Source organism: Alligator sinensis, unplaced genomic scaffold, assembly GCF_000455745.1.
Source record: "Alligator sinensis unplaced genomic scaffold, ASM45574v1 scaffold138_1, whole genome shotgun sequence".
Lineage (NCBI taxonomy): Eukaryota > Metazoa > Chordata > Crocodylia > Alligatoridae > Alligator > Alligator sinensis.
In genome coordinates, this window is record NW_005841862.1 from 229,740 (window position 1) to 244,200 (window position 14,461).

The following is a 14,461-nucleotide window of genomic DNA, read 5'->3' on the forward strand; positions in this document are numbered from 1 at the left end:
CCTAACCTTACTGTTAATGGTACCCATCTCAGGGCTGCCTTCCCGGTTCTGACCGTCCGACTTACCTGGGATCCAGGGATCTGTTCTTAGTCCTCGTCCTCACAGGGGAAAAATCACTGGTCTTGGACTCGGGCCAGACAGAATATTTACAGAGATAATCCCAGGTAGGCGTACTGACGGTAGGCCTTATGCCCTTTCTACCATCTCACTCAAGTGCCTGTTACTGGTACTTTCACTCTATGGCGTTGCACCGTTAGGCTACTGCCGCCTCAGCGATCCAGCTCCCCCTGAAGCAAAAGTCTTACCGGGAAAAGAGATCCCGGGGCGCGCCTGATATTCGTTCCAGAGGAGCGGTCGTCTGGTCGTCAGTTAGTCTGGGCAAAGCCTTATCTAAGGCAGTCCCATCTGGGTCGCCAAAAACTGTTGTGCCCCAGCTCAAGTCTGGGATCGTGCCCGGTATGCAAAGGCCAATAAAGATACCAGGGGTGAAAGTACAAAGAAGGTTTATTGCTAGCAATAAAAGGTGCAAGCGGAATAGTTCACGTAACAAGCACACCAGATCACTATTTCTAAGCATCTTTTATACAGGAGTTTTCAAGCCTTCGCAAGCGTGCTTGTTTAATGATTGGTTATAAGTGAGTGACGCAAGAAGTCCTTTACTGAGCATGTCTCTATACCTGTGTTTGAGCCATGTATCTCATTTACATAGATATGCGTTTCATTAGCATACTTTTTCCCCACCTAGGGGTGTGATTTTTAGTATTTTAATGAGCCCTTTAACCCAGTACTCTGTTTCTTCTTTTGTTTTCAAGCCTCCTTTATCTGAGACTGTCTCCTCCTTATTGCAGATGGGCATTTTTCACATGGCATTCTCTTCTTCTTATCGTCTCCGAGTAGAGGTTTCTAGGTCACTCCTTACAAGTTCAGACCCCATCATCTCCCTGCTTTAGTGCATGAACTTGTGGTAGCAGGTGTGTTTGTCAGGGGTGTGTTTTGCCTTGCAACGCCCCTAGACATGCCGGCCGTTCATGTGGTAGCCTCAAACATGCTTCCATTTCTCTCAGATGATGACCTCACTAACCGCCTGTGCCCTTATGTCATGGTTACAGGGCCAGTCTGTAGACTGCTGCTTAGCAGCAAGGTCCCTGAACTTCGGCATGTCCTATCCTTTAAAAGGCAGCTGTTTATGATTCTCAATGGAGAGGGTCGGGGTTTGCCCAAGTCTATGTCCTTCCTGTTTAATGGGCAGCATTACGAGGTTTACCTCGCCATTGGGAATACCTTATGCTTTTGGTGTGGCAGCAAGTCCCACCTGGTTACCCAGTGCCCAAAGAAGAAGCTGGCCACAGCAGAGCCACCTGCAGGGCCTTCCTCCCAGTCACTCCCTGTTTCATCAGTCAGCTAGCTCTGTGGTGGTGGACCCAGGCCCCCTTTTTCCTCCCCTCTCAGGGGAAGATTTGACCCCTCTTGCTGGAAAGGGCAAGTCCCAGAAAAAAGGGGTCTTTTAAAAAGGCCTCGTTATCCCCTCAAGGACTCCCCACCACTCCAAGGGGAGCTGAGGTTAGTGAGCAGCCCCACCCCGGGCCCCTTCCTGCCTCCTTGGCATCCCCGGGTACTCGTAGGTGACCTTGGGGTGGGGGAAGTGGTGGTAGAGTCTGACGGCCCTCCCCCCACCTCTGAGCTCCTTGAGGATGATGATGCTCGTATGGAGGCTGGACCCTCTGGGAACCACAGGCGGTTCCGGGAGCAAGAGTGTGTGGCCCATGAGAGCACCCCACCCAAGAGATCAGAGACTGATGTCCCCTCCCAGACCCCTTTGGAAAATGCTGCTCCCACAGATCCTGATGCTGAGGATCCTGATGAGGGGACAAGTGCTCCTCCTGGGACTTGGTGGCTCTCAGTGCCTGACATATACAGCTCCTCCTCCTTGGGGTTGGATTTTGATTCTGCTTCTGAGGACGAGTTAACAGAAGTCCTGCCTCCAGAGATGGCATCCTCTGATTCCGCTATGGTGCCCCCCTCAATAGGGAGTGTCCCCACCCTGGAGGTGAAACCTGTTCCTGCTTCTGAGGAACCTCCCTGTGTTGGTTACTCAGCTGAAAGCCTTATTGAGTTTCTAAACCAGACAAAGCACCACTGGAGGCTTGCACAGCATATACATAAATAGTTCCCAGAACTGAGACATTTGTGGTGTCTAAGACTGCAGCAGTGGCTCTGCACTCTACTGTGGGGATGCAGTGATATAGTTTTCACCTAAGCAAGCTTGCAGGCGATATTGGGCACTTATTGTGACCAGTGCCAGCTGACAAGCTATAGGCCTGGTTTTCTCCTTGTCCTGCATGCTTGCTCCTTTCTATTCCCTTGGCTTTGCCGCCCCCCTTTTCCACACCCTTCATGCATGGCTGCCACAACCTTTGGTTCACGCAATGCCCATGGCTGCAGAGACCCTGTGAAGTGGATGGCACTCTTTGATTTCCTGCACCAGAAAAAACTGGATGTCACCTTTCTGCAAGAAACTTATACTGATGCAGCTAGTCTAGCTGACTGGCATGCCACTTGGAAGGGCCATATATTCCTGAGCCATGGCACCTCTCTCAGCACAGGAGTCACAATCCTCTTCTCACTGCAGCTGATGCCTGACTCAGCAGTAACCAAGAGGTCTGGCCATCTGCTAACTGCTCATATCACTTTAGCACAACATTGCCTCCTCCTAATTAACATCTATGAGCCCACAGCCAGGTGAGAATGGACAGCCTTCCTGAGACCCTGGCTGACTTTTTGAGGAGTGCAGCTGACAATGACAACCTTCTCCTCCTGGGTAGGGATTTTAATTGCACAGTTGATGAACAACGTGACCAGAACGGGCCATCCGTCCTCTGTCTGGTGGCTGCGGACAGCTTTGGAAGCAGGGGACTTTGTGGACATCTGGTGCCATTTCCACACTGATGCAAGGCAGTACACTTTGATAAAGGCAACCGCTGGTGGGTAGGGCTGTGCGCAGCTTCAGACGCTAATTCGATTTGGAGGAGATTTGGCCTGATTCAGTGACCGAATCTCTGAATCCAAATCAAATCAGAGGACCAATTTGAAGCTCTCCGAGTCGATTCAGAAAAGATTTGGAGAGCTTTGGTGATTTGGGCAGTCCCCACCCACTGCAGCAGGGAGCTGGACCCAGACTCCATGCTGGTAAGTAGGGAGGAAGGGGGGCTGGAGGGGGGGGACCATGGGGGGACCCTTGCCAGGCCCCATTCCATGCCTGCTCCCTCAGCCCCCTGATCACCCCTCGACCTCTGCCCACCCCCACAATCCCCACATGGCTGTTCTGCCCACCCCAGCTCCAAGCTCTTTAAAAAAAAGCTTCCACTCACCAGCTGCTGTCTGGCCGTGGGGGGGGGGGAATCGCCCCTGCCCTCTCCGGCTGCTCCCCCAGCCCCCGCCCCCATGGCTGCCCTGCCTGCTCCAGGTCTGGCCCTTTAAGGAAAAAAAAAACCCCAAAAAACCCCCCACACTCACCAGCTGCTGCAGTGGTCTCATAGTGGGGACTGGGGTCTCGTGGAAGATCCCCCCCATGCAGCGTGGGGCAGTGGGGGGGTAGTGGGGATTGCCCCCCCAGCTGGGGAGCAGCTGGTGAGTTGGGGCTTTTGTTGTTGTTTTTCTTTTTAAAGGGCCGGGAGCTGGGGAAGGTGGGGCATCCATGGTGGGGACTGGGAGAGCAGGTGGGGGTTGGTGGGTCTCATGACAGAACCCCCCACGTGGTATGGGGCAGTGGGGATTGCGCCTCCCCCCCACCCTTTCAGGCAGCACTCAGTAGGGACTTTTTTTCCCCAAAGAGCCGGGAGCTGGGGTGGGCAGGGCAACCATTGAGAGTGGAGGGGGATGGGGCCTGTGTGATCTGGAGATTCGGCTGATTCGGCAGCAGCCAAATCTCCAAATCAGATTCAGCTAAATCGATCAGGGGTAGTAATTCGAATCGCCAAATTGAATCACTATCCCTCGAATCGGCTGAATCCGAATCCAAAGCAAATACTAGCCACTTTGCACAGGCCTACTGGTGGGATTGCCATGGCATTCCTTGACTGCTTGTATGTTGCCAAGCATTGCCTGCCAGTCCTGCATGGCAGCTGCATTATTCCATCCGGCCTCTCAGATCACAGTCTTATTTGCTACGAGCTGAGTCTCCTTGGCAGACCATGTTCCTGGGCACCCTACTGGTGTTTTAACACCACCTTGCTGCAAGATGCTCACTTTGGTGGATGCTTTGCCTATTTCTGGTGGACATGGGAGACTGTGAGAACCACATTTGCCTCCTGGAAGCAATGGTGAGATGTGGGGGAAGGCACAGATCAGAGCTTTCTGCCAGCAATACATACAGCTGGTAATGAGCGAGCTCCGCTGCCATGTCTGAGGGTTGGAGGAGGATGTAGCAAAGCTTGAGGTGGCCCCATGTGATGCTGGTAGAGACACAGGACTACTTGAGAGCCTTAAGCTTCAGAAGAAGCACCTCCAGGAGCTGGCAGAGGGCGCAGCCCAAGGCACGAGGATTTGTGCTCGCTGCCAAGAGTTGGCAGAGGCTGATGTCCCAACCCAGTTATTTTTCAACCTGGAAAAGAGCTGGGCCTTGCAGAAAATCCTTGACCATCTCAAGACTCTGGATGGCCGGATACTCACAGATCCTGTTGAGATCTGCTGTCACGCTGCAGCCTTCTATCAAGACCTGTATGCGGCTGAACCTCTCTGCCCAGAGTCCACTAAGCCCTTACACTATGGCCTTCCCAAGCTGTGTCCAATAGCGGCTGATGAACTTAAGCAAGAGCTATCCCTGGAGGAACTCATGATTGTTATGGGGAGCCTCATCATGAGCAAAGCCCCAGGGCTCGACGGGCTGCCCGCTGAGTTTTATAAGACCTTCTGGCCCCTCCTTGGCCCCTACCTCTTGCACGTATTTCATGAGAGCCTTATTGATAACATCCTGCCTGTCAGCTGTTGCCAGGTGGCTCTTACCCTGCTACCAAAGACAGGGGACCTTGGCTGCATTAAGAACTGGCAGCTGGTATCCCTTCTGTGTGCCGACTACAAGATTCTGGCCAAAGCCTTAGCCAATTGACTGTGTACTGTCATAGCCTGTCATCAGTCCTGAACAGAGCTACTGCATGCTGGGCAGGAGCATCCAGGACAATCTGTTCCTACTTCGTGACCTGGTGACAGCCGCGGACCTCTTTGGACTGAACGTTGGGCTCGTCTCCTTGGACCAGGAAAATGGCTTTGATAGGGTTAGCCACAGCTACCTTTTTCAGACCCTAGAGGGCTTTGGCTTTGGACCGGTCCTCACCTCCACCCTCTGGGTACTGTACTGAGACATCTCCAATCTTTTGAAAGTGAACAGCGTACTCTGTGCTCCATTCCCAGCTCACAAGGGCATCTACGAAGGCTACCCCCTCTCAGGAATGCTGTACGCTCTGGCCATTGAGCCCCTGCTTCATGTTCTGTGATGGCATCTGACTGGCCTCGTTCTTTTATTGAACTCTGGTTCGGCCAGTGGCCCACCAGTTAGGCTGACAGTGTATGCACATGATGTGACCATTCTCTTCAGCACCCAGGGTGATGTCCAGTTGCTGGTGAACTGTCAGCATGCTTATGAGCGTGCTTCCTCAGCTCGTGTTAATTGGCCTAAGAGGAATACCCTACTCCTTGGTGTGTGGACCAATCACCCCCCCCGCCCCCCCGACCTGCCTAGGGGTCTTGCCTGGCAGCGTGAGGGCCTTAAAGCTCTGGGGGTGTCCCTCAGCCCATCAGTCTTCCCAGCCTGGAATTGGGAAGGCCTCAGTGAGGAGGTGAAGGCGCATGTGCGGTGGTGGCACTGGCGCTTGCCCAACCTCTCCTACCATAGGCAGGTCTTCATTGTGAACAATTTGGCAACTGCAACTTTATGGCACCGGTATGCCATGTTGGATCCCCCGCCGGATTTACTCAAGCAGCTTCACAGACTGCTGGTGGACTTTTTCTGGGGTGGACACCATTGGCTCCCCCAAGCTGTTTTCTATCTGCCTACAGCTGAGGAAGGTCAGGGCTTGGTTGACCTGGCAAGTAGAGTGGCTGTTTTCCACCTGCAGGTTCTCCAGAATCTCTTGTGTTGTGAAGACTGCCCTCCCTGGCAGCAGCTGGCTTGTGTGTTTCTGCACCGGGTAGGGAACCTCGGGTTTGACTGAGAACTCTATCTCCTGGATCCTGCCTTCCTGGACTGGGGCATCCTCCTGCCCTTTTACTGTAGTCTGGTGCAGGCCTGGCGAGCTGCCTTCCACCTCCAACCCCAGGCCAGACATCTGCAATTTCCACAGTTGCTGCAGGAACCACTTGCCTACAACGCGGCCCTGCACCACAGGCTGTCGAGCCTCAGGTCTGATAGCCTCACTGACTCTCTCATCCCATCACTTGTGGTCTGGCTAGGCCAAATTCTTGATATGGCCCGGTTGGACTGACTGTCAGCCGAGGCTCTGGCTCCCCGGTTGGTCATGCATTCGGTTCGCTGTGCCGCCCATCTCTTGAGGGACGTGCAGGCGACCCTGCCAGTGGAGGCAGCGGCTGCCATCGAGGATTACCTCTGAGTGCGGTGGGACATCCCTGCCGGAGATATCTCTGGAGAGCTCTTTCCACCACTGCCCATTGTCCCAGGTGTGGATAACGATCTGGGCGGTGGGCCTGGCAGCTTACTGACTTTTCCTGTGCCTCCTGACAGTGATGCTGGGATTCATCTTGATGTGTTTCCCCAGAAAACCCTGTACACATGGGTGGCTTGTGTCCACCACACTCGCATCCTTGCCACTTGACCTGACATGAAGTGGAGGTGGCACCTAGTGGCACTGGCACTCGCACCAGCTCGCCCTGTGTGACACACACTTTATAAGCTACCCATTGCCAAATGAACTGGCGACCTTCAGTGGTGGCTGCTGCATGCAGGACTGGTCACTGGCACTCTCATCTGCCACATGGGCCCGACTGCATCAGTGGCCTGTCTCTTTTGCCCAGGGGAGGTAGAAAAGGATTTATTCCATTCCTTCCCCAAGTGTCCCCGGCTACTGCTGCTCTTGGCTGCCCTTGGCACCTTGTTTGAGGCGCTAGACTTGGACCTCATAGATACCACCTATTTGTTTTCTTTCCCATGCCAGGCGGCAGAGGCGGGGTGTTATCTGCCTGGCCAACATTTTGCTTGGTCAGGCTAAGATGGCTATCCTCAGTAGCCACAGGAACCAGCTTGCTGGGACTGGCTTTGATGATGCCCTAAGACTCTTTTAAATCTTGGTCCAGGCACACCTGACACTGGAATTTGAACCCGTGGTCCTCCACTGGACAGTACTCACCGTCCAGGCACGTTGGGCCATTCAGGGGGTGCTCTGCAGCGCTGAGGGAATCCGTTTAGTCCTCGTGCTGTGATACTTCTTGCCCCTTCCCAGGGTACTGACAGGGGTCTGAGCGGGCTATTGTTGTACAACTGTTTTTGTTTTTTAGACTGTGAGGGCAGGGCTTGCACACCATAGCCCTAGGCTCTGTCTGTTGTACCTGGACCCCTGCGTGGGCAGTGTTTTATTTTTTTGTTGGATTGTTATTCCCTTTTCCCTTAAGAAACCTTTATAAAAAGTCAAAAGTCTTTCTTTTTTTTCATCAGCAAAAACAATTTTTCTTTGGTTTCAAATGAGGGTAGGCAGATATCCACCAACTCAGTTGCATCTGCAAATTAGACTCTCACTCCCATGCTGTTATTTACATGCAGAAAATCAGCCAAATCTTTACCTTCAAAAGATATGACCATTTCTCCTTTCTTTTTGTTCTGCAGAGACCTGTTAAACCAAGCCAGAGACATGGTGCAGCATATGAAACAGAGTCAGGTATGCTTGCAATACAGAACATTTCAAAGAACCCAATATGGAACACAGGCACTCATGAGAGGCAAAGGGACAAGATTTAGTTGAATTTCAAAATATTTTGAACATGACACACAGGATCAATTAGTAATAGAGACTATTAATTATTCATGGATAATAAACTAATGTTTTGATTGAAAATAATAATCGACTTGTCCTTTCCAAAGTACCCAGTGTTACTTAGGAAGATGTCCTGCCTTGTTACAGTTTTGCCAGGGTATTCTAGGTGCTTGGTTAATAGTGATCTCGGTGCAGTTCCTATTGATTAACAATGTTATGACTTCTATGATCTGTACTGCATGATTGTACCTGGGCTCCTGAGGAATCTTCTTGGAATACAGCAATAATACAGTGTCCCCCACTTCTCCTCAGAGTACTCCTGGATTCCAATTTCAAAATCCCCAGTGATTGCGAAAGATTGATTCTGCTGATGTTGGTGGCTGACATGAAGGAGAACAGAACTGGGCTAAGGCTCAGTGTTTTGAAAATCCTACCTTGAAGCTTCATGCACTTATTTTCTTGTAGACCATACCAACCAATCTTTGCTTAAATGGCAAAAGTGATTATAAAATAGATTCTGTTGCCCACTGCTTTTTGTTAGGAGCTCAAAGGCACTATATTGATGCTGGGCTGGAAAGTGGGGCAGTGATTTTAGTAGGAAACTAGATGAAATTGAACCTCCTGGTCAATGCTTTTAGGTTAGGCTTTGGGATGTGAAGCTAAAGTGAACTAGCCCCAGATGCCCAGGTCCTCAGGTGGAATAACATTTCTATCATCACTGGTGTCCAAATAATTTGAACACAGCTGGTTTGCTGGCTTCAGATTTCTGTTTGCATCATCAACTAGTCCCATGGAGCTAAAATGGGCAGGATGAGGAAAGAAAGTGATGACTGAGGTTCTTGTCCTCTTACTGTGTGCCATCTTCTTCCTCTTGTTCTCTTTCCTGCCAGGTGATAGATTTCCAAAATGACTGGAAGCTAATCACCGTTTTCTTTAGTACTGAAGACCCATGTCTTCCCTGTGCTTCAATCTACCAGGTAAGCTGTCTAAAGTATGGTCTAGCAGTCATAGCAGGCAGCTAAGATCTGGGACTCCTGGGCAGGGGTGGATCCAGGGTGGGTGCACTGGTGCAATTGCACCCGCTTTGATTCTTGGTCCACCTAAAGTTTAAAACCAACTGCCTAGCAGTGGCAGCAGCAGCAGCATTTCTAATCAGGCAGCACTGAAGGAGTCACTTGACTTCATGGCTCATTAAAATCTACCTGATTCCTTCTAAACTATTCATTCTGTAGGTCTCTCTCCTTTTTAATGGTCTTGATGATGTTCTGTTACTCAAGCTATCCTTTCTCCTACAATTCTACTCTTTGTTAGTTGCTTCTGGTAATGTAGCTCCTATTTCACAGCCTTGCAGATTGTTTTCAACTCATTCCAATAAAGTTATATTTGTTTTTGCATCAGTCTGGAACAGGCCTTAGGCCTCTATCATTTTAGGAAACCTTCTAGTTTCTTTTTACCTGGAGAAAAATGTGTGGTGTTTATATGCAATGAGGCACCACAACATCTACGTCCCCTTTTTTCAAAATCATAGATCTGCCCATGCAATGAGAGTGTGAGTCATCCCAATCCAGTCAGGAAACCAAGGCATACAATCTGACTGAAGTGTCCAGTGAAAACAACTTGAATTATGGCTCATTATGATCTTCTAGAGAATGAGCTGCAGAGCAAGAATTATCTGCAGAAGCTATTTGATAACTAATTTCTGATAATGAATGAGAAGACAACCATCTCTTGGCCCATATACTATAGAGATGGAAATTGGATACCTAAAAGACTGTAACCAAAAGTGGCAAATAACTAGATTCAATTAAATAATTATTCATAATGAATATTCTTGTCTACCTCTGATTCCTACCCACTCAAAGAAAGTGGTGGCCATTGAAAGTCCAGCACCATTTTCTTGAGCACTGGGGTTTTTCTTGCTTAGATCTCACATCTGGTCTACAGCTTAGTCTCTGAGAGCTGACTAAATCATTAACTTGGGCAATGTGGTTGAATATAATTGACCTATGCAGTCAGTGTCCCACATCAGGTTCTGATATGCAAACTAGAGTTAGCAAGATGTCTCATGTAACTTAATGTATGTCTGCCCTGTGACTGCAGGAAACTCAGTCTCACTGCTGCAGCAAAAAGACCTTCCCATGTTGACTTATTTTGCATGCATCAAGCAATGAGGACACCCTGGGGATGCTCTAAGATCTCACTGTTGAGCATCAGTAGCATGACTGAGAGGGGCAACTGGGGTCATAGCCCTGGCCTCCACCCTTAGTGGAGGCCACAAAAGCACTTGGTGCTGCATTGGCATATGACTGCATCACTGCAGTCAGCATGCAAGAGTTGGCACTGCCCAATGTGCTGGTGGGTGCCCCCAGTTTGGAGACGCTGACTGCATAGGTCAATTATATTCAACCACATTGCCTAAGTTAATGATTTGGTCAGCTCTCAGAGACTAGGCTGAGTCAGACCAGATGGGAGACCTGCCCTGCCTCTGCTGAGCACACTGGGAAAACAGGACTTGAGCATGGTGGTGGGTGTTGGCTTCCCAGCTATCCTCATCACTTCATTTTTGGGGTTGACCTGTGTAGAGGAGAGTGGGTGGGCAGGGCTTATTGCTTGCACTGTACCACAGTGGTATTGGCTTTCCCTATATGGGCTAAAGATTAGTTTCTGATGAAGAGTGAAAGGTAGTCTGCCTTTGCCTCTCATTCAGGGCCATGCATTATCTTCCTGCTTCTCTTTCTGATGTTTCCAATCTATTTAAATAGACTCGTATGCCACACACATCACCATTATGCCTGAGCACCTTCCATGTAAAACAACACGACCAATGTCAGTCAAGTCTTATTGACTCTCTGCTGTTTTTTCCCCATGTGCACAGTTAATTCATCCAATGGTGTTTGGAGAAATGGGGCAGACTTTTAACTGAGGTCCAGTGACATATTCTCCTGCCACCTGATGCTGCTTTTCCCTCTGCTGAGAGCCACCTTTGCTTTGAACAGCTCTTATCTCTGGTTCATAAAGACCCTTTGAAATAGCAATTTTTCTGTGCCTTTGGTGGGCATCAGATTGCACCAAATTGCCCATATTATTAAAAAAAATGAAATGACAAAACCTGCACCATGGTCTTTCTCCAGGGCTCTAATGAATTCTCTAAAATTACTCTATTCAAAGACTAGAGTAGAGATAACTGCCTATGAATACTTGAGAGGCAATAACACAAAAGGAAAGGAAGGAGCCATCATAGAAGATAGTTAAGGGAACATAATAAGAAATGAGCTGAAAAAAGGTGAAATTTAACCATGAGAGTAATTAGACTCAATGGGTTGGTGTACCAAGAGAAGTCCTGGAAGCTCTTTCACCAGAGGTGGCCAAGAGTAATTTAGATAAAACATTTAAAAAGCTCACATGGGGACAAGAGCTATGCAAGAGTGGGACATTCTGCAGGGTCCTTCCCTGCCTCACCGTCTAAGACGGAGGCATTTCTTTCCTCAAGGAAGGCATCTGTATGATCATCTTCTGTTATTAGTGAAGATGATCTCAGTGGGCACAGGCAGATGTTAGGGCCCTGCTTTAACTCACGGCGCTTTAGAGGGTCCCCCCACTCCCCCAGCCTGCACCAGCCCCTGGATCCAGCTGGCACCATCCCCCACCCCCTGGATCCTGCAGCAGCCCAGGCCAGCATGTGGCGGCACTCCAACAGCCTCCCAGAAGGCTGCTGAACTGCTCTTCTACCAGCCCCGTCCTGCCTTGCCTCCCCTCCTCCCCTCCAGGGCTGTCAGCAGGGGAAGGGGAGCAGGGAGGGGAGGGAGCTTCCAGCTGCTGAATAGCCAGAGTCGGGGGGGCGTGGAATAGGCCCCCTTGTCTTGTACCCTGGCTGAGGTACTGGGGGAGCCAGAGGGGGCCTGTGATATGAAGGAACTGAGTTCCACTCTGCCCTCCCCCCAGCTCTGGCCATTCAGCAGCCCAGAGCAAAATGCTGTCTGCTCCTGGAGGTGGCGGGGGGTGGGGCTTCGCCTTGGGGGCCCGACCTAGCTACCCCCAATACCTCAGGTGGGGTAGCTGGGGGGGCGCATAAGGCTAGGGGGGGCCATCCCCTCACCCTCCACCCCCCCCCGGGTCTCGCCATTCAGCAGCTGGGAGGTCCCTGAAAGCCTGGGGGATGGGGATGGGTACCACTCTGAAGGGAGCACAAGTGTCCTAAAACGTTCTGCTTTTGAGCACCTTAATGTAATACCTGATTTAACCAGGGTTAATTTTTCGTGTGATCAGCTGTTTTAAAAGCACTTTGTAGCTGTGCACATGTGTTATGACAGGTGTGGAGCTCTTCCAGGGGCTAGATTGCTTGAAAAATGTCACTTCTGTCTGCACCCAATAAGACCAAGGATGGTGTAATGTGTTTGTTTCATTTCTAAGTCTCTAGAGTCTATTTCCGTTTGTTTGAGTCTATGCTTTCCCATGTTTAAATTGGCTAATCATAGCCAGATAAATCAAAGTATTGGTTCCTTGATTCCTTTTGCCCCTAAGTGCTGGATCATGCTGAATCCAGAATGTGGCTATCACTGGCAGCATCTAGTATATTGGCTCAATAAGTGGAGCCAATCATGGCAAACATTACTTTCTGTTCTCCTATGGGTTTAATGGAGGCTTGAATTTTCTTTCCAGTTCCAAGAGATGTGCACATGTGCCTTTTCACACCCACTTTCTAAACTATTTTTTATTATTATTTTTTTTAACAGGGGACTCGCTCACTGGACAGTATGGAAAGACTTAAAGGAATTTTGGATTTTTTATATGAAGAAGTAAGAACTATTCATTGACTTTAGGCAGGACCTAATTCCAGCACAAGTTTCATTGTCTTTAATAGGAAGTTGTTCTAAATAACTAGATGCTTTTGCAAATGCAACCCATTGTCCTTAAGTGCTTTATTTGCGTATTTTCAGATTTTATAGATGAAAAGACATTTTAAAATGGTGACATAAGCAAACCAAAACCCCTTTTCATTTTCATCCTAAAACCTTTTGATTTCCTAAGGGCTTTTTATTGACTGAGCTATGGACTATCAACTGATCATTATCTCTGGGAAATGTCCCATTTCCTGGACCTTATTGCTGTATTGCTTAGGTAGAATTTATTGGCATGTATCAATGGTAAAACAGGCCCTTTCTCCTATATTTGTTTATCTTATCTAAGGAATGTCAATAGCATGAATCAAGGACTTTTTTCCTGTAATTACTTGCTGAAATTCCATTATTTTGAATGCACTGGGCCAAATCCTGAATTCTTAACTCATTTTTTTCCCTTCAAATCTTATTCCAAATCTCACCTCTCATCAGTCTCAGTGAGCATTTTGCATGAATAAAGTCTCATTAACTCATTTTGTTTGGAGTTTTCCCATTCCTGCAAGCCTTCCTTTGTTTCTCTACACACACACACACACACACACACACACACACACACACACACACACACACACCCGTATCCCCAATGCAGATGCAGTAGGAAGGCTGCATCCTGATTTAGAAGTAGGAAACATATGAGGCTGGAACTACAACTTACATCACTACATAAATAGCAGACCACCTGTTCAGTTCCAGTTCAAGTCAATAGTCAATGACAGGTATTATTGCATGGTGGCTAGATAGTGATATATGCAAAATGAGTTCAGGGGTCACTGCTCTGGATTCCATGCCATACCTGTCCTTCATGAGCTAACATAACACTGGGTGGCGGTCTCAAAAATAGGGTCATGGATGAAGTTAGCTAGGACTGAGGTGACTGATTCTTTGAGGTGGTCCTTCCAGCTCAAGGATGATGCCCCTGTTCAGTAGATTAACAGAAATCTTCACTTGCCAATATCAGTCAAAAAGTACTATTTAAATCAATGAATAAAAAATGTATAGTATTTGCAATGTGAGTTTTATTTTTTGCCGTTATCACTGTAGCTCCCGAAAGCCTTTGTGAACCTGGTGGATTCCACTGAGCTCATGATCTCCTCTCTTGTACGTGGAACTCACAATAAAACAAGGTAAAAAGATGTTCTTGTAACTGAGAAATGAGCATTAGTCTTCTTCTAGTAGTCCATAGATATATGAATGATAGCCTAACTCTCCATACATTAGGGTTTTATGAGCAGGGAGTTTTAAAAAGTTTTAGCATTTTGTTTCTGATAGAACATCTCTCCCATCAATAGCACATCATAGCTTAAAATACTCTGACTGGAGGCATGGATGGGTTCCTTGCCCCAGTGAACAAGAGGGGGAAACTTCAACTCATTCTCCTTGCAGTTACTCAGAGGCAGGGCATGAGAAGAGTGGCTACTTAGGAAGCAGAGTGGGGGGGAATGGTATTAGCAAGGCTGTGTACTACATGCTGTAGCTCATTGGAGCGGGTTGGAATACTAGCTGTGGGGTTTTCAATTTATAATTTTGCTGTCTAGTTTTTTGCTTTCTAGTTGTCAGCAACATGATGTAGCTCTGTTTTTCCTGCTG

At 48.7% G+C, this 14,461-nt stretch overlaps 1 protein-coding gene across 1 annotated transcript in view; it reads left to right on the forward strand.

Moving 5' to 3' along the window:
• The window catches only part of PLB1 (phospholipase B1), a 113,446-nt gene that overhangs the window by 9,161 nt on the left and 89,824 nt on the right, over nucleotides 1-14,461 (forward strand). Inside the window, exons 2-5 of the mRNA XM_025215868.1 lie at nucleotides 7,829-7,880; nucleotides 8,867-8,953; nucleotides 12,710-12,772; nucleotides 13,916-13,998. Of these exons, the coding sequence (XP_025071653.1) occupies nucleotides 7,854-7,880; nucleotides 8,867-8,953; nucleotides 12,710-12,772; nucleotides 13,916-13,998 (260 nt within the window). The 5' untranslated portion in view covers nucleotides 7,829-7,853. The remainder of the gene's footprint in view (nucleotides 1-7,828; nucleotides 7,881-8,866; nucleotides 8,954-12,709; nucleotides 12,773-13,915; nucleotides 13,999-14,461) is intronic.